At 39.1% G+C, this 22,056-nt stretch overlaps 1 protein-coding gene across 1 annotated transcript in view; it reads left to right on the top strand.

Annotated features, from left to right (window-relative positions):
- The window catches only part of LOC104567692 (histone-lysine N-methyltransferase SMYD3), a 74,745-nt gene that overhangs the window by 50,059 nt on the left and 2,630 nt on the right, over nucleotides 1-22,056 (top strand). Inside the window, exon 6 of the mRNA XM_010214535.2 lies at nucleotides 20,085-20,193. Coding sequence (XP_010212837.1) covers nucleotides 20,085-20,193 — 109 coding nt within the window. The remainder of the gene's footprint in view (nucleotides 1-20,084; nucleotides 20,194-22,056) is intronic.

Below are 22,056 nucleotides of genomic sequence, written 5' to 3'. Positions count from 1 at the left end.
CCATGCTGAAGTGCCAACTCATTACTTATTACATGTCAGAAAATTCACACTAGAGAGGCAATATAATGGATTTTGTAGTGCACAAACTCAAAAGCATTTCCCTTGTTAGGTGAATTTATAATATCTTTCCTGTTTGCATTCCTTCATATCTGATGAGAGGCACGTTCACACTGTGTTCACCTTGGGAAAAGCAGTGTTGGTAGAGCTTTCTGTTGTGTTTTCTTGATTTTGTGGGTACTAAAACATCTATGAGATTTCTACTCCTCTGTCAAATTTAGTTGAAATTGGCTAAGGGATTCAGAAGTTACTAGAGAAGAACTGACAGATGGGTGATGGTTCCCTAAATCTTGCTGCTAGGTTAAAAATGCTTCTTTTCACAGAGAAAGACAAAGCCAGCAGGTTGGGGAAGGTAAGAATAACAGTAAGACAAAGTGTGACCAGATATCACATCAGTCCTTTCAGGCTTAGACTGACTGACTGCTGGTCAGCATGAGGGAGGTTACCAGATCCGCCATCATCTGGCCATTCCAAGAAATTATGTCAAGGAGGAATTTTAATGAGGAATTTGCAGAAGGTTAATGAAGTGGTTTTATAGGTGTCTATTGGAAGCTTCTAGGTTTGAAGGCAGCTTGAGAGAATGTATTTCAGGGATAGATGGAAAACTTACACTTAGGCGAGGGGATGTTTCTCCTGTCGATGTAATTAAACCATGAGAATTGGACATCTCAGTTTTCTAGGTACGCTAATACTGATTAGATAGCTTTAGCTAATGAGTTTACTTACAGATTTAGGGCAGTGGACCAACAACTTCTTTCTGCAAAGACGTGTTAGGCAACTGCCAAATCTTCTGGTGTTATTCTATTTCCCACCTGGCCTTGACACTCATTTTCTCTGTCTCAGGCACCACCAAACATGATCTTTCTATTTCCCCACATTCCTACCTATCTCAGGACAACTTCCTACCTCTTCCTACCCACATTCAGGCACTTAGTCTCTTTTCCAAATGTAAGCCTTTTTCACTTAAAAGGCAAGCTGCGAATGATGTGCCCAGGATTCTCCTCCCTGCTGCTCTGTTTATCCAAAAATGTATCCTCCCTTCCACAAACAGGATGGTGCTCCTGCTACACGCAGTATTCACCTTTGGATGCTTTCCCAGTACCTAGAATTGAGATATGTGATTCGAGGGGAAAACCCTTTCATAACCCATAGCAATTCTTAGGGGGCCCACACCTAGGGAATCACTACATTAGGATATATCACTGTGTTGCATTTTGTCATTCCCCAGTACTGACTTTCCAGTAGTTGAAAGTGTGCCAGTTGTACACAGCATGACTGAACTCGGTCAGAGGATATGAACCTTCATCAGTGGTGTTAGACGTGGGCCTGGCAAAGCAAATGATGGCTAGAGCTGGGCAAGCAATGAATAACAGCTAATTCATTTCACAAATTCAATTTATTTTGTATTCTTACAAGAATTGTGAGCAGATTTGCACTTTTCTCAGATTTATTTTTAAGCAGAGTCATTTAAATGAGTATATTATGTGAATGTATTCTGTACCTGTGAAACCCAGAGGTCTGTTTCTATTGCTCAGGTGAAATGCTTGGCGGTTGTTTCTACTGCCGTACTAGCAGAGCACTAAGACACTTCCCAGGCAAGTAATGGCATTAAAGAATGGAGATTATTGTTCCGCAAGTTTCTGAGCAAGTATAAACCCATTTTTGGGTCCTCACTAATTGTTTTAATTATGGGATTGAAACTTTAACATTAAAAAATTACACATATGACTGAACTGTGCATATGGTGAACATTTATGTCAGTAAAATCCAAGTTGTGAGGGACTGTGAAACAAAATTAGGGATGTGATAAATTCAGTTAAAAATACAAGCAAATATGTTCCACTTGTTAGCAAAAAACAGAATATTCCATGCTGCTTCTGGACGTTTCTTAGAGGAACACACAATAGAAGCGATGTTTCCAGGAGCTATTTAGACGGTCAAATAATTTGAATGTTTGCAAGGATTTTTTTTTCCAGCAAATTAATATTATTTGCAGAAAATTTGCCTTTGTTTTAGCATATGAACATAAGATCTTCATACAATGTGCAATGGTAGCGCTCCACCTCACTCTTCTGACTGACTTCTGAGTTCCCAAAAATGTGCCAGCTAAAAAATTCATTGTGAAACAAAGACAAGAAGGCAGTAATGAGACGTGTTTGTGCTGGATCCAGTGTTACCCCTAGCAACAGTGAATACAGTCAAAATCCAGCTGCTCAAAATTTCTTACTTCTGAGTGAAGATGTGGCAGCAAATGAACGTTCTCAATGAAGGTTCTCATTTGTGGCAGCAAATGAACCTTCTGCAAAACCGAGTATCAGACCTGAGAGAATAGGGTGTGTTTTGTTAGCCTGCCTGCCTAAGGAGAGGAAACTGGCAACATGCAGGGGTACATGTGACCTTGTGGATGAGAGCTGATTATGGCTGCTGTCCCTTCAGTAGAGAAGGCAGGGTGTGATGCAGGGAACGTTTCAGGAAGGAGCATGAAGCATTCTCATTCTAGGGTTGAAAGATCTTCTGAAGCATGCTGTGAGACAGTGTGAGTCATTTCTGTCCTTCTAGCATCCTTGGGTTCAGGTTGTCCTTTTTCTCTTTGCCTCAGTGGCTGACCTTAGGTAGGTCTTATGGATCAGCGTCTTCCTCTCTGAGGTTCTTCTCACACTCCCTTCTTCTCTAACTCTGACCTGTTTATCTTCATTTATTTGACTCCTCTCTGTGTGTCTTGGTGAAGAATAAGTGTGTGGGGGGGCATTTTTAAAAATTTCTTCTCCTTTATCTCCCAGCAAGCCAACAAACCCAGCATCATCAATGGTGACCTCTACCTTTACTGAAGAAGAGGGAAAATTCCAGTAGTTCCCATGGAGAGAAGAGAAACAGAGAGATAACCAACCTGGCACTTGATTGGAGGGAAGTGGAACTTTGCAAGGATGTGGTCCCAATGCCATTGATTTCTGTGAGCTTTGGACGTAGCTGTCAGAGGCAGAATTTTACAGTGACCCAAAGATTCCCTGCCCAAAACATCTGCAAACTATCTGCCTAGCAAAGGTAGAAGAGCAGAGAAGGAAAGGTTCAAGACTAGCATTATTTTGGAGAGTAGCTTTACCCATGTTACCCTTTACTGGTATTCTCTGCTCCAGGTTCAGGTTCATGCACAGTCTTGAAAAGAAAAGAAACTAAAAACCATGCAAAACAGAACAATTAGCATAAAAAGAGGTTTCCTGTACAAGACTACAGCTTAGTCTTGTAAAGCAAATTTTGGTCTATGCTAAGTCCCATGCAGCTTCTGTACATTTTTTGCCATTACTTAGATTTGAATAGACCATCTGATTCCGTGGGACTTGGCCTCTGTGATCACGTTGCAGCAATTCTGTGTGTGCCTGTGTGGCTGATGGAGAGTTAAAGGTATTCCCTTGTGGTACGTGCTTTCTTATGAGTTTTCAAAGTTTTCTGTAAAGCTATTTTCTTTCCACCTCTTTCATCTATTTGTTGTATATGCCCACATGACCCCCAGAAAATAAAAACACACTCTTTTATTTGCAGAGCCTGTTATCAGCCCTGTCTTAGCCTCATGATAAAGGTCAAGTAGATTAGTTAGGGAGGTTCTTGGCTTTCTAAATCCATGTTGGTTATCTTCCTTTAGATAATTACTACTCATGTACTTCTGTAACATGTCACAGGGTATAGTTTCCGTTCATTGAATACTGCAAGGTTAAATTCATCTACTTTTGGCACATTTTGCTGGGTTTCAACTGTGCTAACTGATTTAATACCAGTGCTTTTGTGATTAGTCATCTTGGCCGGTGGAAATAATAGAGCAAACACTCAGGAAGAATACTGTTCTCAAATGGAAGTCCTCCAAAAAATGCTTGTACTGCAGCAGGTAATGTTTCTGTCTTCTCATGTAACAGCTCTTTAGCTATCCATGTTCTAATCTCTTCCTTCACTGCTGTATTGGCCAGACAAATTCATACTGTGGACAAAAACCTGTGGGAATAAAGGAGCACCACTGTAAGAAAGTGATGACAAGTGTTCACCTCCCTGTAACCTTTAGTCTATCTGACTTTAAAATGCTGCAGAAACACCAAGGCTTTCCAAGGTGTCATTTTAAAATATAATATTCTGATATTAAGACGCCAACATTTCATGCCTGTTAGAAAGGAGAAAAAAAAAGCGGAAAGGAAAGGAAAGGAGAAAGGAAAGGAAAGGAAAGGAGAAAGGAAAGGAAAGGAAAGGGAAAGGAAAGGAAAGGAAAGGAAAGGAAAGGAAAGGAAAGGAAAGGAAAGGAAAGGAAAGGAAAGGAAAGGAAAGGAAAGGAAAGGAAAGGAAAGGAAAGGAAAGGAAAGGAAAGGAAAGGAAAGGAAAGGAAAGGAAAGGAAAAAAGATAGCATAACAGATTTCTTTTACAATTTCATGACGAAAATTGCAGCAGAAACTTGGGGTCTTTAAACATATCTATACATGCAAGATGCAGCTCAAAATTACTTGCTTCTAGTGAATGTCTCTTATTTACTAAGTTATCAAATTGGATAACTTTGCTTTAATTGGTACTTTATCCATAGCTAAGCATGTGCCTTTGAATGATTTTCATTATTTCTCTTCATCACAACAGAGCATTGAAAATGCCACATAGAATACTCTGGCATAAGCAGTATAGAGAAAATGCACTGTTTCTTTCAAGTTCTTTACTCTCCTCTGTAATTTTCAAATGAAAATATCTGATATTGCTTCATTCACGCTTTCAGTGTAATATCGATTCCTGATATAATAACAAAGTGGAATCATTTTGAGATTTCAGCCTTGTCAGTTCTCTATCTTTGAAGGCCAAATATTTTCTTGGCTGATATATCTTCCCAGCAAAGCAGTTGAGAGGATTTATCACAATGAGCAGTATTGTGTTCTTCATCTCCAAATAATTCATATCAGGCACAGTGCGACCATTTCACTGGATAACTCTTCTCTTTAAAAAATAAAAATCATAGTAATGATAATTAAAAAGAGTAATAATAATTAAAAAGCAGTCCACATTAATGTTGTCTGATACAGATTTCTTGGAGGTCAAATTTCCCTGTTGTGAGAGGAGCATTTACATTTTTATCTAGTGTACATTTCCTGAGGTCAACATGTCTATTATGGTAAGGAGCACAAAGCTTCACACATACATTTTTTTTTTCCATCCTCTTTTTAAGGGATTTCTCCCTGTCACATACTCTTCTTCTTGCTAATTCCCAGATGATATGATGTAGCATATAGTGAATTAAATAATTCAGCAATACTGTTATACTTAGGAAATTCTCCTGTGCTTAATATCAGCATGAAAAACAGACGGTGAGGCCAAAATGAAGTCATGCTGGTTTCCCTCTATTTTTGCATATCCCTAAAGAGAAACGCTTTTTTTTTTTTAAGTAAATTTGCTCTCAGTTATTAGGAGAGAAAAAATAAGCATTAGATAGATATTCAGTGAATAACAGAGATACACATATCAATGAAGTAGTTTCCTGACCATTTTCATCGGAAAAGGGGAGAAGAAACAGAGATTTGTAAGATTACACATTTTGTATGCTGTTCAGGTGCCACTGAGTGAAGGATGTGGTGTAAAAGCCCAGCTAGACTGCTCCATATCCAGCCTAACATTTCTCATTGGTTATATATCCTTTTAATAAAACCCTTTTAAATACTGGTATGTTTCTGTTTGTTAGGGTTTATCTCCATATACAATACAATGTACCGCTCTACAAAGTCCTATAGAAGGAATCATGGTAAATATTGTAACATACAGAGTATTTTTTTCAAGTGTTAAAGCTATGACCTTATAAAACAAAGAAGCAACCTTGAGTCAGCTGGCCAAGAGCTTTTTATCAGTTTAATGTAGCAGAACTCGACCAAAGGGGCAAATTTTGCATTAGCTTGCGACTGATGTGAATGCTGCAGCAGCTTTTGTATATCCATTTTCATTATTGCTAGTGTTCCTCCTTGATTATTACTGATCCAGAAGAATTTGAATATTCTTTTTGATTTTCTAGTCTTTTTTTGTTTTTAATTTTGGTAGAAGTAGACAGAAAGAATACTCAGGGCATCCATTATTTCTTTCCACAGTTTGTTGCAAGTGGCAGAAGCTATTAAAAAATGAAGGCATACATATCATGCTATTCAGCTAACTGGTAATTAAAGCGCAATTAAATTTTTCATGGTGTAGATTGTGTCTGTTTTTCAAAGAAATTAGAAGCTGTGGCCTTTTGAGAATAGTGCTCTTAATCTATAGACATTTCCTGCTGCAGTATTTATTAAATACAATCATGATGAGGCTTGCGCATCTAACATGCTGATAGGAGGAAGTTTCCAGCCAGGTGTATTTTCTTTTGGGGAGTGAATTGTCTCTGTAGAAATGGACTGTCCTGAAGCATCCAAAGATCAGTGAGTTACAAGGAAAATCAATTTTGTGATCCCATCTCAATTTGAAGAATCAAAGTACAGTGCATATCATCAGTGTGGTTAGGAGCCTGTAAGTCAACAAGATAGAAGACTGAGTTTATAAGTTGTTCCTGAATTGTTAATGCCAGCGAGTATTCAGCACAGTATGTTAGGTGTGCTAAATTTCCTTCTGAAGGAGGCTTGTTTTGTACTGACTGTGTTGGGATCCTAGAGAAATTAAAGTTACCATTTGGGTATCAAAAGTTAGATGTCTATGAACTGACAGTGAGAATATCCTATCAGCATGAGTCTACTCTTACTGACTTCTAAAGTCACATTCAAATCTAATAGCAGGGTGGAATATTTGTTAACTATTTAGAACCAATGGCAGGCTGCTCTGTGAAGGATTTAAGCATGTAGGTAAGCCCCACAAAAGTCAACTAAGCAGCTGTTCAAGCACCTCTTTTAAGTGCTTTCCTGAACAGAGATGGAATTAGTCCTTTAATGCTTAGCTGGTGCAGCACAACACATTGCACAAGGCATGGAACGGCTGTAGAGCTAAGCCTGAGAGAGAGATGTGTGGAGGGCAATGTTTGCCAAAAAATCCAGGTGTAAGGATAAGCAAAGGATTCCTGGAGTAGGGGATGGGGGTTGTAACTGCATTGTGCAGGCATTGCAATTGCAGAACATGTGAATTCCCTAAAGGGATTTACATGAAGCAGTGGTGATACTTTGCAAAAGGAGGATGAGAGGAAACATACAGAAATGCAGAGAAAAATGAGAAAAAGAAAGGAAAAAGCTTCTCAAGTCTGATATCGTGGTAGATCAGATGGGACCTGATAGGTTAAACTCTAGACACCCTTGTAGGCTTTCAGTGCAGATTCTACATCTGGAGCATCAATGTTTTTTTTCCCCAAGAATTATGAGGAAAATGCTTTCAGGAGACTTTCCTTTATTTTGTGATTTGGCATGGATCCAAGTAATTCAATCTTGTCAAAATGTCTCGAATGTCAAATAAAAAAAAAGTTTATGTTCAATTCTGGGAAAATGTAGGCTCCAGCTTCCAAGACACAGTTTTGCTTAGAAATAACAGGCTAATTCAGATATACAGAACAACAGAGAAAACTGTAATTACTGAGAATTCATGAATCCTAAATAATTGCTCATCAGGGATCAAATTTAAATTCTTTAGATACTGCAATTTAATCATGCATTTAAGGTCTTACACGTGTGTGGGCAAAACAGGTGATAGGAAGGCGTTGTGTCTTGGGAGCTTAGTGCAGTCTTTGTCCTGTCCTGCATTTCCTGACCTAAAAATAAATTTTGTGGACTACCACTGTGACCTTTTCTTAAATGAGAAAGAAGGTACCGTCCATTTTCCTTTTGAGAGCATCTTTAATACAAAAGTCAAGTAGTATAATGACTGTTGCTTGCGGTTAGTGCGCACAACTAATCTGTTTTGTTGTGAGAAAGGGAAGTGTGACAAATACCACCGAGGTGGCAATGTCTGAGAATTTTGATTTTGATTTACTAACAACCTCTTAATATTCAGATTTCAGATATCCTGACAGACATATTCACGGGGGTTGAAAATCATGTGGTGATAGACAGCCTCAGGCTTATGCGCCACACAAATCCTGTCTAAACCTTAAAAATGCAGTTTAAATGGGCCTAATTGATATAAAGGACCTGTACTGGCTCTTTACACATGGGAAAATTTTACCCAGATTTGAGGCTTGCAGTAATTAGCTGTTGTACTTTAAATAGCTTTCCTTTTCTTTTTGGATCTGCTTCCATTTTTCCCAGTGCCACTGCTTTCATGCTGGCTTCTGTTTAAAATAAACATAATAAAGTATTTGAGACTGTGATGTATATATTAGATATGAACACAAATAAAATGTACTTTGGGAGGGGTCAGCTTTAAATACAAATTTAAATCAGATAATTAGCTCTAATTAGACAATGGAGTCTGTGCAGTATGTACGTGGGGACTGTGCAGAAAATCCACCATCCATGGTTGTGGGAAAGCACACAGACTGTAAAGGACTAAATTCACCTTATCCCTTGATGGTTCTTAAGACATAGGTGGAGGCAAGAATTACTATAGCAACCGATCATGTGTTTGCTGATAGTTCAGTATTTGCTAGTACATTGTCTGCCATTTCTAATTAATACTTCATATTTCATAGTTATTGTTCCATCAATTTTGGATCAAAATATAGTACAACCAGCCTGTTAACCTAATAATGAGAAACACATTTTTGTATCTAGTTTTCACCTTGCCCTATTCTCCCTGCCATTTGAATGGGTGATTTTTTTTCCACATTAGCTAATTTCCTACCTACCTCTTATCCACTTATCCACAAGAAAGCACCAGAAAACACCAACTATTACCTTGAAGAGATGATTTATCTTCAGTATAGGATTCTATCTTTAAATACATTTTGGAATGATATTTGAAAATATATCCGACTTGGATCACTTTGATTTAATGACTTAGATCACTTTGGAAATGAATCAGGCTAATTTTGAAGTAATTCTGCATCCACACCAGTGTTTAAATGAACCTCTTAAAATCCACACCTTTAAAAAATTTTTATTAGCCTCAAAAGTCATACATAGACAATCTCTCTGATATTTAAGCAAAATAATTACATATGTTTATTATGTAGCTATTTCTATGTTTGTCCCCAGATTTATCAAAATTTTGCTCACATTTTATCAAAGTTGAAAATTTGAAATTGTGATCCAAAAAGTGTTTCATAATAGAGTCATAAATTCCAATCTAGCCAAGTGCAAACTCAGTGTTCTTTAGGTTAGCCACGTGTGCACTGGCAAGTGGAGAACTGAGGTTTGAACAAACGTAGTCTATGTAGCAGGTGTATGTTGCCTTCCAAAATATTGAGTTGTTGGTCTTACCTGTAAGGTTAAGATTTTCCTTCTTTTGAAAAAATTCTTGATCAAAAAGTGCCAGAAGTAATATCTAATGGGAATGCTGAGTCAAGAAGTAATTCATGAAGTTTAAAATGTGAAAATGATACATGTTGCAGTAGTACCCACACAGAGGTGTAATCAATAGCAATGCTACAGCATATTTATTGAGTGATAGACACCCCAAGTAAGTTGCTCTATATGTATTAAATGCCTGAATTGTCACCATTTTGTTCACTAATCTTATTTATGAACTTAAAAAAAATCTATTCTTCGTGTATATGGTCATTTCAGTTATAAAGACTTTTTTTTTTTTTATGGTCAAACTACAAAATCTACCGACACTGAAAGTACAAGTGCTTCAATGTCGTGTGTCCAGTCTGTTTTGATGCCCTGCTCCATCAGTGAAGCTTCTGATGCAGCTAGCAAGAAGTCTGGTGATTTGTCAATAACCCTTTGCAAGGGTTGAATCATAGCAAAGATCTCCATTGAAGGAGCCTGAGGAGTGGGGCAAACCATGATAAAAGCTCAGGGAAATCACGAAGGCAGTTCAGAAACAAGACAAGGCTTCTTAAAGAAAAGGAAGGAAAAAACAATGGGAGAAGGAGCAAATAAAAGATGCTGAGTGGTCTGAGATGGAGACAAAGCAGGTCCCTCCTGTACTCTATAAGGCAGCAGCTTCTCCGTTTATGGCTTCTCTGTCAAACGGAGAGGAAGATAACTGTTTGCAGTGGTTGTTTTCTGAAGTATTTGTCCACCTCGAGCTGGTTTAAGATGCTATGTCTTGTGTATTGCAATAATATTGTATGACATGATATGAGATAACTTGACACATGTTATGTGGTGTCAGAAGCAGAAAAAAAATGTGGTATATCTGGGCTCATATTTTTAAATGCTAAGGCAATCTGCATATGTGCTTGCTTTCATATAATTCTACAACTACTTATGTCATGGAGGGAATACTTTTACTATAGAGTTCAGGCTGTCAGTATACTTCTAAGTTCTGCAAAATTTCCATCTTGGCTCATCTGTATTCATAAACAAATGTCATGGAGAAATTAATACCCTACAGTTTTAAACAGCCTGATGTATCTTGCCTGAAATGAGCAATGAAAAAGAAAACTACGTTTTGCAAAATTTATTTGTATGGATAGCATTATTTATGCTTTATAGCAACATATAAAATTATCATTTACATGGGCAAACTATCCAGTCCTTCTGCTCTACTGCAACTGAGTGACTGTGTTCTGAAGTAGGCTTTGTTCTTAATCTTATTCTGAAAATGTACTTCTAAAGAGAACGATACCATCTAGAAAGGCATAAGGATTTCCTTTTCATGTAATTTCATGTAATTATTATACTTCGTCTTAAAATTGTACAAGAAAAAATCTGTACTAACCTATGTATTTTCTGAGAAGGAGAGCTGTCAGGTCTGAAAATCAGGTCTCCAGCCTTTAAGGTCCTTCTGAAAGACAGAACAACCATCTGGTGTATCAGCCATTCCTCCCAGTTTGTGTCATCTGCAAACTTGCTGAAGATTGCTTTCAGTCTCATCTTCCAAGTCGTTACTGAAGATGTTAAATGTACTGGATCCAATATCAGCCCAGGGCGACACCACTGAGACCAGTGACTGGTCTCCAGTCGCTAATCTCCAGTGCCTTGGTAATCTTTTGATAAAGGACTGCATGCTGACCCCAGGAAAGAGCTCGGTGTTTGGAGGAGTAGGAACTGTCCCTGAGATGGGAAAGCTCACATTTCACTAGTAGAGGTCTTTTTAAGTACCCTAAAGAGATACACCTGCTCTACATAAAATGCAAACCTGACGTGATGCAGAAGTCCTCAGAATTTCATGGATACCATGAAAGCCAGGAAATGTCTAAGCCATATTTCAGAGAAATCTGCAAATGACAGTCAAATGATGAGGTTCCATTGGGCTACAAGCAAAATCAAATGAGACTGTGATGTTTTGTTTTTGCTTGAGGCAGGTAAATGTCATTTTAGATTTTGATGCCTGTGTCATGCCATGGATTCATATTTAGCAATGACTCAGTATGTGGTTATTGTATGTCTCACAAAAGGGTATTGACAGATTTTCTTCATGGCTGCCGCCTGTACCAATTTAGAAAGATGCCCTTTAGGCTGCACAGATTAATGGACACATCATAGATCAATGGGAAGTTTCCTGAGGCTCTATGCACAGTGCATGATTGCAAGTCTTAACATGTTGAAATTTTCAGGGACTTTCCTTTAATACAACTGTTAGCAGCCTAAACAGGTGCTTCTAAGATGTGTATCTTTCATGGAACCCAGACAAATGAACAATCAGCCTCCCCAGGACAGAACATGTTTGCTATGAAGAAGAGGGAGAGATATAAAATTGTTAATAACAAGATAGCAGAGGAGATCAGAGAGCAAAAAAGCTACTCCATGTGAAAGAGAATGTTAGAAAAATAAGGAGAAGAAGAAAATAAAAAGGCTAAGAATGAACCAGAAAAGAAAGACACCAAAATCAGAGGAGAAAATGAAAGAAAATAGAAGGCAATTGGCTGCGAAGAGAGAGAAAAGATAGGAGAAGCTTGAGAACAGGAGCTTCTGCCTCACACACAGTTAGTTTGTCCAATGGAAAAAAAATAGTAAATACTATGCCAAAAGGTTTTAATAAAAAGGAGGTGCAACCTGCGGAGAGGATGATATTTTAGTGCAGAATCTGTGCTTGATTATCCCAGCAGCCTTGCTGCACTTGCATAACAGCTTCCTGGAGCTCTTCCCAATGCACTGACTGTAATTCCAAACTAGAACTGTGAATCTGGTCTCATTGTGCAACAATCAGTCTTTCTTTAGCTCTGTGGGCCACAACTAACAGTTGATAGAAAAATAGAATTTTATAGAGGCTGCATGTGTTCCTTTTGCTCATTCTCCTTTCTCCAATCATCCATAAATCTTCTTCTCTCCCTAGAAGAGAAACGTGTGGTTGCTCACTCTTTTGTAGTTTTACGCTGTTGCAAATCTTTTTTGTGTGTGCCTTAGATAGGATATTGCAGATGTATTTCTTTTTTTGTGCCTTCAGCCTTTAGCGAATGAAGTGTAGACATCAGAGAATCATGGGAGGCCTGTCAGAAATGTGCTGCACTGACAGGACCCCTACCCTAATGCTCCCAGGGAATACCCAGGGAATATTCATTTCATGGATATATTTCCTACTCAAGCAGTCTTCTCCAATTTTTTTTTTACCCCTTGACTGTACTCCCAAGGTGCAGAACTACTCATTAAACAGAACACATGGCTTTACTTGAAAAATGCTTGCTCAATGAACATACAGCTTTCAATTATAGACAGAAAGTTCAAGCGTGCCTTGATCTGTTGAAGTATTGCACACCTTTTATATGCCATGAACAGGCATATGGTGTTACCTGAAAAAATCTCTGCTTTGTATTCAGGCAGCATTTCAGGCAGCACTTCAGGCAGTATTTCCAGGCAACTCAGGAGAGATTATTGCTGATGATTGCAGTTCATAAAATTCATAGTAGGTCTCCTTTCTTCTGTAAAAAGTGCTCTTTTCCTCCAACACCTTCACCCCTTTCTTCCAGACTGTTTTATTTCTGAGGAAACTCATGCTTTTTGGGTCATGCAAGAAATTTTCTAGCCAGCTGAGCGCCTGGATGGAAGTTGCATTCTCCAGATCAGACAGATGGTCTTGTTTAACCACTGCATTTCAACTGTGTAGCTTACCATGGATCTATAATTCTGTTTAGAATTAGTGCAAGTATTTTGAACTTCTGCAGAATTTTTCTATTGGACTCTCAAACTCTTCACAAACACTATTGAAATTTTCTTCATATCAGCTCTGCCGAGTAGGTCAATATTCTCATCCTAAGATGGAAGAACTGAGACAGGAAGACTGGAGAAATAAGGCCAGATATCCAAATAATTCACCTGACATGGTAAATACTTAAAGAATAACAGCCACAGTGCCTGTGTTTTAGAAAGGGAAACTAGAGGGCCATCACCTCCAAGCTTTAGGGTAAAGTTTGAAGAAAGGAAAATTCAAGTAATAAAAATACTATAAGAAACAGTGCAAGACTTTGTTTTTGATATGGCAATATAATCTTAACAAAGGAAAATACTGTAAAGTAACCTTCAATAAACCAGGTTTTAAATCACTTTTATAAATCCTTTGAAATAGACTGCTGACCCTAATCCCTTCTGGTTATCCAACAACTGAGACAACATGCTCCTCCCTTCCAGAGGTCCATCCTACCATCTTAAGCTGTAATGTTGATGACCTCATGACAAAAATAACATGAGCTGCAGAATACTCTTCAGATCAGCTAGGACATGGAGACGATCCAGATGATAAAAACTTCTCCTACTTCCATTCCAGACCAACCATTTCTTTCCTAACATCTCTTAACACGAGAAGATGAAGTGGACAGTTGAAACAGATAATGTCAGGATTTTAAATGGCTGTTGTAGTCAGATGGAGAGCCAATATGAAATTTGAATATCACTTTGTCAGTTTATTAAAGTTTTTATTCACATCTTGGCAGAACCAATATCTGGAATGGTGTCCATTTTAGTGTAACATAATTATCACCATACAGCAGAACGATCAGAAGATGGAGAGAAATAATTTCTATGATCGGTAGCTGACTTTCCTTGTGAGTTCAGTTGAATAGGAATTGTGATTGCTTATTTGATCACATCAGTTAAATTACTGAAACAAATAGTAATAGGACAGTATCAGCAACAAATATGAAATGAGATTTTTAGATGTATTTTAACAGATCTAAATTCTGAAATGTTTGCAGACAGTGGGAACTGTGATGGGTACATAAAATGGATAATAAACATTTCAGTGCAGCTGGCATATATCAGCTCTTCCACAAGCAAATGATTCAATCTGCTACTCCAAAATGATGTGGTTGTGGCAGAGGGTATTAGGGGAGTTGTAAGGGCCTGAACAGTTTTAATCTTATCTGATGATCCATGATAAACGGGGGAGTTGTTAGGAGAAAGAAAAGAAAGAGAGAAAGAGAAGCCAGTAAGAATAACACTTTAAGAATAGTATTTTTCTAAGAATACTTCGAGGACTAAGCATATTATTAACGTGGCAGCCAGCCTGATATTCCTTTGGAAGGCTTTCACAGGGAACCCTAAATATTATAAATAGGTCAATATAGGTATATTGCCTTTAGGAATTACACGGTTCCAATTAGTCTTCTAATACTTAACATTTTATTTAGTCCAGTATCAGTAACATGTTGTAATATGATTCTGTCCCGGACAAAAGTGTTGAGTGGAGTTGGTTGTTATTTAAAAAAATACTAAAATTTACAAAGCTATTTAAGAACAGTTTCTATAAATGTATAATTCTGATTGTGCATGATATCTGCCTCAAATTGCTCATTTTGGTGATGGAATAGCTAGGTGAAATTCCATGTAGGAGATCACACTTAACAATCATAGCACAGACCCTTTGGATGTAAATCCATAATTTACCATGGTTAGTTTACCTGTCTTATTTGTTTGAATATTCATAAAATGAATGATCCTTTCCTGGAAATGCTGTTAGATACTGAATGTTTTGTACTTTTTTAGCATAAATAGTAGTTTGCCCAGAAAATGCTTCTCATAATTCTCATATTTAGAAACATCTGATCATCCAGACAAGGAGTAGAAAAGCACCGTGTGAATTAGATGACTAGTGCCACCTCGTTGAATAATCAAAAACAACTAATACAAACCAAAGATATTTCCTACAGTGCTGTTAGGTGAACAACTTTAATGAATGTACTCAAAGACTGAATAGCTCACAAATCAAGAAAAACTCAGAAAAAGAAAATGAGATCGAACCTACTGGGTTTTTTGTAGTGAACATTTCTACTGTTTTAGCTGGTCTCTTTCTGGCAGGAGGCTGATGCTGTCCCCTTTGCATTCTGCTCACTACGTTTCCTCAAGCCCAGGAGCCTGTTCCTAATTCCTTTTCTGTTGCTAGGGCTCCTAAAACTGCCTTGTGTCTTTTATGCTGTCATATTTACTTGCACTAAAAGGTACTGCAAACCATTTTACGATCATGTATAGCACCACCTTTTACTTGTCACCACATTAGAGTCTTGTAACATTACCATTTTAAACCCTTATTTCAGGCTTTATAAATCCTGCCTGCTTCTAATTATATCAGACTGAAGGCAGAGGTGTAAATGTTAACCCTGCAGATTGATTTACTGGACATAGAAGGGGGGGATGTTTTTATAAAGTAGGAAGCATTGAGGAGGATAGTCATTTTGCATAGTCTTCTTTAACATTAGGTTTTAACTCACAAGAGAACACAAAAGCTCTGATTATTTACTTTGTAAGGAGAGAGAATTTGAGTGGAATTAATGACACTGTAGTATTAAGAAATAGAAGAAACATACCTAATATTTGTCAAAGGTTGCGTTTTTACATTGTCCCATACAGAGAGAACACAGAGGAGTACTTTAAGAAATTAAGAGCTAATATAGATACATAAAACAAAGAAAAATATTTTTTCTTTATAAAGTCTGTGGTTGGTGAGTTCCCTGGGGGTTAATCAAATAAAATATTGTGGCTGAATTAAAAATAAGAGCTATCAGTTTCACACTGTTTAAAAGCAGATATTCCTTTACAAAGTACAGGTCATATCCTTGCCAAGTGAAAATTGGTATTCTTCTGTTTTGCAAGTACAACGTAGGAACTGCTGATTCCTGGAGTAGGGAAACACTGGCACAAGCTACCTGGAGACTAGGAAATATTTGAGGGTTGGATTAGTAGGTAGACAATGCCGTCTTTGCCTTAGTCTTCGCCTAGGCCTTCATGCTTTGTGAATGGATTCAAGGAGAACTAACAGGAGTGAATCAGGTAAAAATCAAGGATTACCTGACTAAGCCCAACCTCCAACAAACCCATAGGTTCTGCTAGGCTGCAGCGCGCAAGGGCATTGGGAGAGCTGGCTGATGTCCTTGCTGACTGCTCAGTTACCTTTGAAACACCAAGGAGATTGGGGGAGGTCTGCAGTGACTGGAGAAAGACAAATTTTACACTCATTTTTAGAGCAGGTCAAAAGGATGAGGTTGGAAACTCACCTGAGGAGGGAGACCGTTCAGTCTCCTTTTGGCCCCTTGGGGAAAACTGGAGTGAGTCCTGTAGAGCAGATTTCTGGGCACCTGGAGTAGAAGGTGGTGGCTGAGAACGGTCACCATGGATTTAGCAACTGTACATGATGCCTGATAAACCTGGTTACCTTCCATGATAAAATAACTGGCTTTGTGGATGAGAGGAGGGTGGATATAATTTACCTTGACTTTAGTAAGGCTTTTGACACTTTTTCTCACAATATTCGTGTACCGAGTTAAGGTGTTACAGTCCTGATGTGTGGAGAGCTAGGTAGGTAAAAAAAAAAAAAAAAAAAATGAATGGTTGGGCTCTGGTTAATTGTTGGGACACTCCTTGGAGACTGGTAACAAGCAGGGTGCTGCAGGGAGCCAGTCCTGTTTGACATCTTCATCAGTGACCTGGAGGAGGTGACAGAAAGCACTTTCATCAGCTTTGTAGATGACACAAAATTTGAGGGACCAACCAATAGTCTTGAGGTCACGGCTGCCGCCTGGGGGGACCTGGGCAGGCTGGAGGGATGAGTGGCATGTACTCTGTTTTTAATACCCTGGAGCAAAGCTCTGTTGATTTATATAAGCAGAGGATGTGATACAAAATTTAAAGATCTTTCTCAGCCTGTTCCAGTTCTTTTGTTTATCATGCAGCTGTGCTTATTAGTTTTTGCATGCTTTTTAATCTGTCCTTGGAAGTGGACTATTGAGCACTGACCAGGGCCAAGGGACCAGAAATATCACCACAGAACCATATTCCTTTATTTCGGCTGTCAGTATGTTCCTGCTCCCCTTCCTGTCTCTTAGGCCTTGGTAAATCTCATAAAATCCTTTTCAGATTGAAATCCTACTCTTCCAAAGCTGTAATATTTTTTATAGCATGTATTTCTTTGTAGTTGTCTTAGTCTCTTGTTGACAGACTTTAGGTACCAGTTCCCTGGCTGGTAAATGTCTTCCTTATTCTTAAATTTATCCACTTGTTTTGTTCAGAGCAACACATGGGGATAATAGATTGGCTCACTACCACCTGACACTGCTTCTAAGTCCTTATTGCTATGCCAGTTTTTTTGTAATACTGAATCACAGGGATGTCTGGAAGAAGCCAACAGCATTTTGCCCACTTATACACCTCCCAGAAGAGTTGCAAGCTGCCTGGATTTCTCTAATAAACTCACTAAATAGATGTGCTTTTACAGAAGGTGTTCCAATAGTTTAACAGATTTATTCAAGAAAGTAATAATAAATAGCTGTTTCAAATGTCAAACTTAAGACTCACAAAATGTAACTATATACATACATAAGATCAGAACATAAATCAGCACAGTAAAACAGCTTTGTAAATATTTATGAAGACAGGGCTCTTTCTTTGTTTCATGCTTACTCCTCCTGTGTCCTCATCTTCAATTTCCACTTGCTTTAGTTTATGGCTGGTAGTAGTCTTGACTGGGTCGCTGACATTGTTAAATTGCCCTGTTTCCTCTGGTATCACATACACCATAATCCTAAATCTTTATTGACTGCAGGCGAATGTATGCTCTATCAAAAGAGATGTGTTTGCATGCAGGGGCACATTCTGATTTCTGATGAGCCTATGTGGAGTAAGTTTAGCAAGCCCCACACTAGCTGAGACATAGCCGGGATTTCCTTATGTGAGCTGCCATTCCTGAGGTGGCTGCAGAGGAGGCAGAACCTGTCCCTGTGGTACAGTTAATTTTTCTCTTCAATTTCTAATACTGTTCAGTAACTTGCATCAAAATCTCTGGCTTATTCAATTGCATTTTCTCTCCATTTAGCCGGTAGGAAATAGCATGATGTTAATTGATGTAATCATCCTAAAAGTAAACTTGCCAAAGATTTTCCATATTTGTTCAACTGGATCTTTGAAGGTCTTGACTGACCAATCTGGACCGAGATATGTCCTTCTTCTTGATAGTCTACTGTCTCACAGAGCCTTTCTGACTGCATCCCACGGGATGTCTGAAAGTGTCACTGTGCACGTCTTGCAGTTCTTGTGGGCAGTCCAGGATGGAGTCTCTGCATGGAAGAGCTGGTCTCTGCTGCTTCATGGGAGGCTCTGACAAATTGAGAGCTGTTGCTCCTGAGAGCCTGCCAGGCTGCTTCCCATGTATTTCTGCATGTCTTCAGAGAAAATACATAGAATGAGCGGAAAGGGGCTTGGGGATGTGAAAACATTTTCCATTATGTTTGCTTGTCCTGGTTTGAGCTTTGGAAGAGGAATGTGATTCACTGTCTTTTAAACAATTGCTTGTATTTACTTGTAATTGCACTTTCATCAGTGCAAAATAATGAAGGAGAAAGATTAGCATTCTTTTGCATGCAAGCTTTTTGAAAGACTTCTATATATTGCACATATTTAAATCATTTAATTATTTAATTGTATTTATGTAGATTTAAGCATCTTTCTGATTACGGTGGTATCATTTATTAGTAATTCCCTTGAAGTGAAGTCTATGATCATAGATTTGGTGTAAGCATAAACAAAATATGTCCAAAGACTAATTTCTGAGAGGCTTATGGCTCTTCTCCCTGGCAAAATCTGCCAGATCAGATTTTGCATCTTTTTAAAACACTCTTCAGGCACACCCCTGGTGTGCTAGAGGAAATAAAATTCTGTTTAATCAAATAGGACAGTCGTCCATGGTGAATTGTGTTGATCATGGCTTTTACTTTGTGGTTTGCCACAGGAAAGGTCTGAGGTCTTTTGCAGGTGAGTTAACTTCCACACGTCCCTTTACCTCATGTAGTTCTGAGCAAGTTGTGTTGCTGGTTTCGTGCTGATCCTCTGCTGCTTGTCAGGGATGTCGTGCTCTCCACAGCCGCAACTCTCGGTGGAATTCAGGTGTTGTGACCCAAGGACAAGTGTGGCACCAAAGAGTGATCGCCATGCAAGTACGGACATCTCACAAGGAGTTAATGCTGGCATTACATTCCATCCACTCTTTCTCATTTCAGGAAACTTCTGATTCTATGAAGTTTATTGAGTGATAAGAGGAGTTTTTCCTCAAAGTAATAGATAGGGTGGGTGCACTGGCCAAGTCTGAGCTGTTCCCCTGAACATGCAGCTCCAGCTTTTTCTGCAGCAGGGAGCAGTGTGTGAACCCTCAGAAATGGTGGCCTCGGTGTTACGTAGCTGCTTTCCCTGCAGTCCTTCCCTTCGTCCTGGAGGATACAGGACTGGGTTCCCTGCTGAATCTTCCTCTGAAGATTGTCCCATCTCGGGGACACTGGGATTGTGAACAACCTCTGTTTGCAGTGCTAAGTATGGTAAATGCTATTGTATTATCCAACAGTAGCAAATGAAATAATCCCCCTTCCGTCCCTTCCTAACAGGATAATGTTAAAGGCATTCCTCTGAGATGGGGAGTAATAATTTGTTAATTCCCCTCGGTATTTCATGCTTCTCAATAGTGCAGCTAATTTTCTCTGAGTACCTTATTAACATGCACAGTGACTTTGCGGTCCCACCCTAATAGCTCTCCACAGAGGCAGCGGCTGTGAAGGTGAGAGCTGGCAGAGGGACACATTTTCTCTCCTTTTCCTATGCAGACTGTATTATCCTGGTTTTCATCCACTGAGGGCAGTCCAGCTGATGCGAGTGGGCAAGCTGCAGTATAGTCAAGACATGTTTCCTCAAGCCCTGGAGACCTTGAAACAGGTCAGTGTTTGTGAACTGTGTTTCCTCTCCTTCCCCGCTTCCCTTTGCATCCCCTGGACCCACTATGTCTCCTTTCCCCTTCCGTTTTGACTGTACCTTGTGTCTTTGAGTATTTCTCAGCATATTTCTATCGGTGCTGTAGCTGAGTGTGGTGATGGGTTGCTGTTGCTTGCACTGTTTCAGGCACAAACTTCCTTTAATATCAGTCACTGCTCTTTGCAGTTCAGTAGCTCAGAAGTGCATGAATGGAAAATAACTGCTAAGGAGGTGCCTTATGCGCCTCCTCTTACTGTGTCTGAGTAAGCTCTGAGCTGGTCACTGCTGATACGCAGAACCATGGAAGATTTCAAGCCTTGGTGTCCACCTCGGCAAGCTGTGGGCGAGGTGCCATGGCCTTCAGGAGGACGTTTGGAGCGGTCGCTCCGTGGGAGCCCAGCCTGTGTGCGCAGCCAGACAGAGCTCCTGGCTGCACGTCCACAGCTCCCCTTGAAGCAAGTGTGAACCCCGTACAAATGTTCAGGGAGATGGTGCAAATGGTGAAAGCCAGCAAACCAGAATAAACATTGTTATCTCTGTGTCACAAACGCATCAGCAAAATGAAGCCCAAGCCCCTGCCTCTCTGAAGGTTTTGCTAGGAGCCATCTAAGGGGAGGCATATCTCAATAGGAAGGGCATGAGCAGCATCACCAGTGCAGATGAGCATTAAGCTTTTAATGGCCAGGAGAGTAAGGTGTGCAGCAGTTAAGGTGTCATTAGTAGATGTCTTGGATATTGTGGTTTGTCCTGTGCGAGGAACTTTTTATGATGATGTTGCCTTTCTCATCTTACAGTGTATTTATCCATAAGACAACAGAGAAGAAATGTTATCATCTCCCTTTTCCAGACAGGAAATTGAAGCACAGGGAAACACGGGAGGTTCTAGCACAAGTTATCACTGTTTTCCCCTCCTTCCTCCCTTCTTCTTGCATGTCTAAAACTAAATGCCAGAAAATGGATTGCTTATGCCCTGTTCATAGAACTGACAATAAAATAGTTGCAATTTACACAAACCAGCAATTCCTGAGGTCTTATGGGACCCTCTGGCTTCTCCATTTACACTATTATATTTTTAGTACTAATAAAATATGGGTATTTTAACCCTTTATTAGTGCAGAAATTGGCTGTATGTCCCCTTAGTGTAATATTCATGCTACATGAAGAGCTGGTTGTGTTGCAAAGTTTTCGGGCAGCTGATTAAGATAGAAGGCAAGGAGTGTCAGTGCTGCTGGAAGTGGGGATCAGAGGGAGGACTGATCCTTACACCTGCCTGAAACTCCTGTAGTGTTAATGTCTGTCATGACTCCATAGATAGCTTAGTACTTTGTAGTTACTTTTTTAAGCCCCAACATTTATTAGGTTTTAACATGTGATTAATTATGCATGCTGAATGACTGATAATTTCCGGATGTTTTAATAATAAATCAGTATTTGATATGATGACTGTCTTGCTAAATCTTAGTAACTTAAATCATCCCTTGATATGCTTAACTTAAATTGTGGCCAATTCTGATCCTTAAAAAGCTGATGGGAGAGTAATCAATTCTATTTCCTATTCATTACTCAGAAGTAAACCATACATCTGTCATGTGCCAGTTAATCTCCTCTGCTATTTCCCCTGTAATATTTATAACTTAAAAACATTCAGACTTTCCTTTTTAGTAGTTGGAACAAGCCATCAGTCAGAGGAGCTTCTGCCCTCATTGATGTTTCTGCAGCATATTAACAGGCATGCACACGTTTTGCTTACTCTTCTGATTTGACACTCTGCTGTTACATGAAAACAGAGTGAATTTCTTCAATTAGCATCAGGGAAGGTAGAAGTCG

The sequence above is a fragment of the Tinamus guttatus genome, unplaced genomic scaffold, assembly GCF_059628265.1.
Source record: "Tinamus guttatus ecotype Peru unplaced genomic scaffold, ASM5962826v1 Tinamus_guttatus_pri_ptg000208l, whole genome shotgun sequence".
In the NCBI taxonomy this organism is placed as follows: Eukaryota; Metazoa; Chordata; class Aves; order Tinamiformes; family Tinamidae; genus Tinamus; species Tinamus guttatus.
This window is presented reverse-complemented; position numbering and strand designations above follow the sequence as displayed.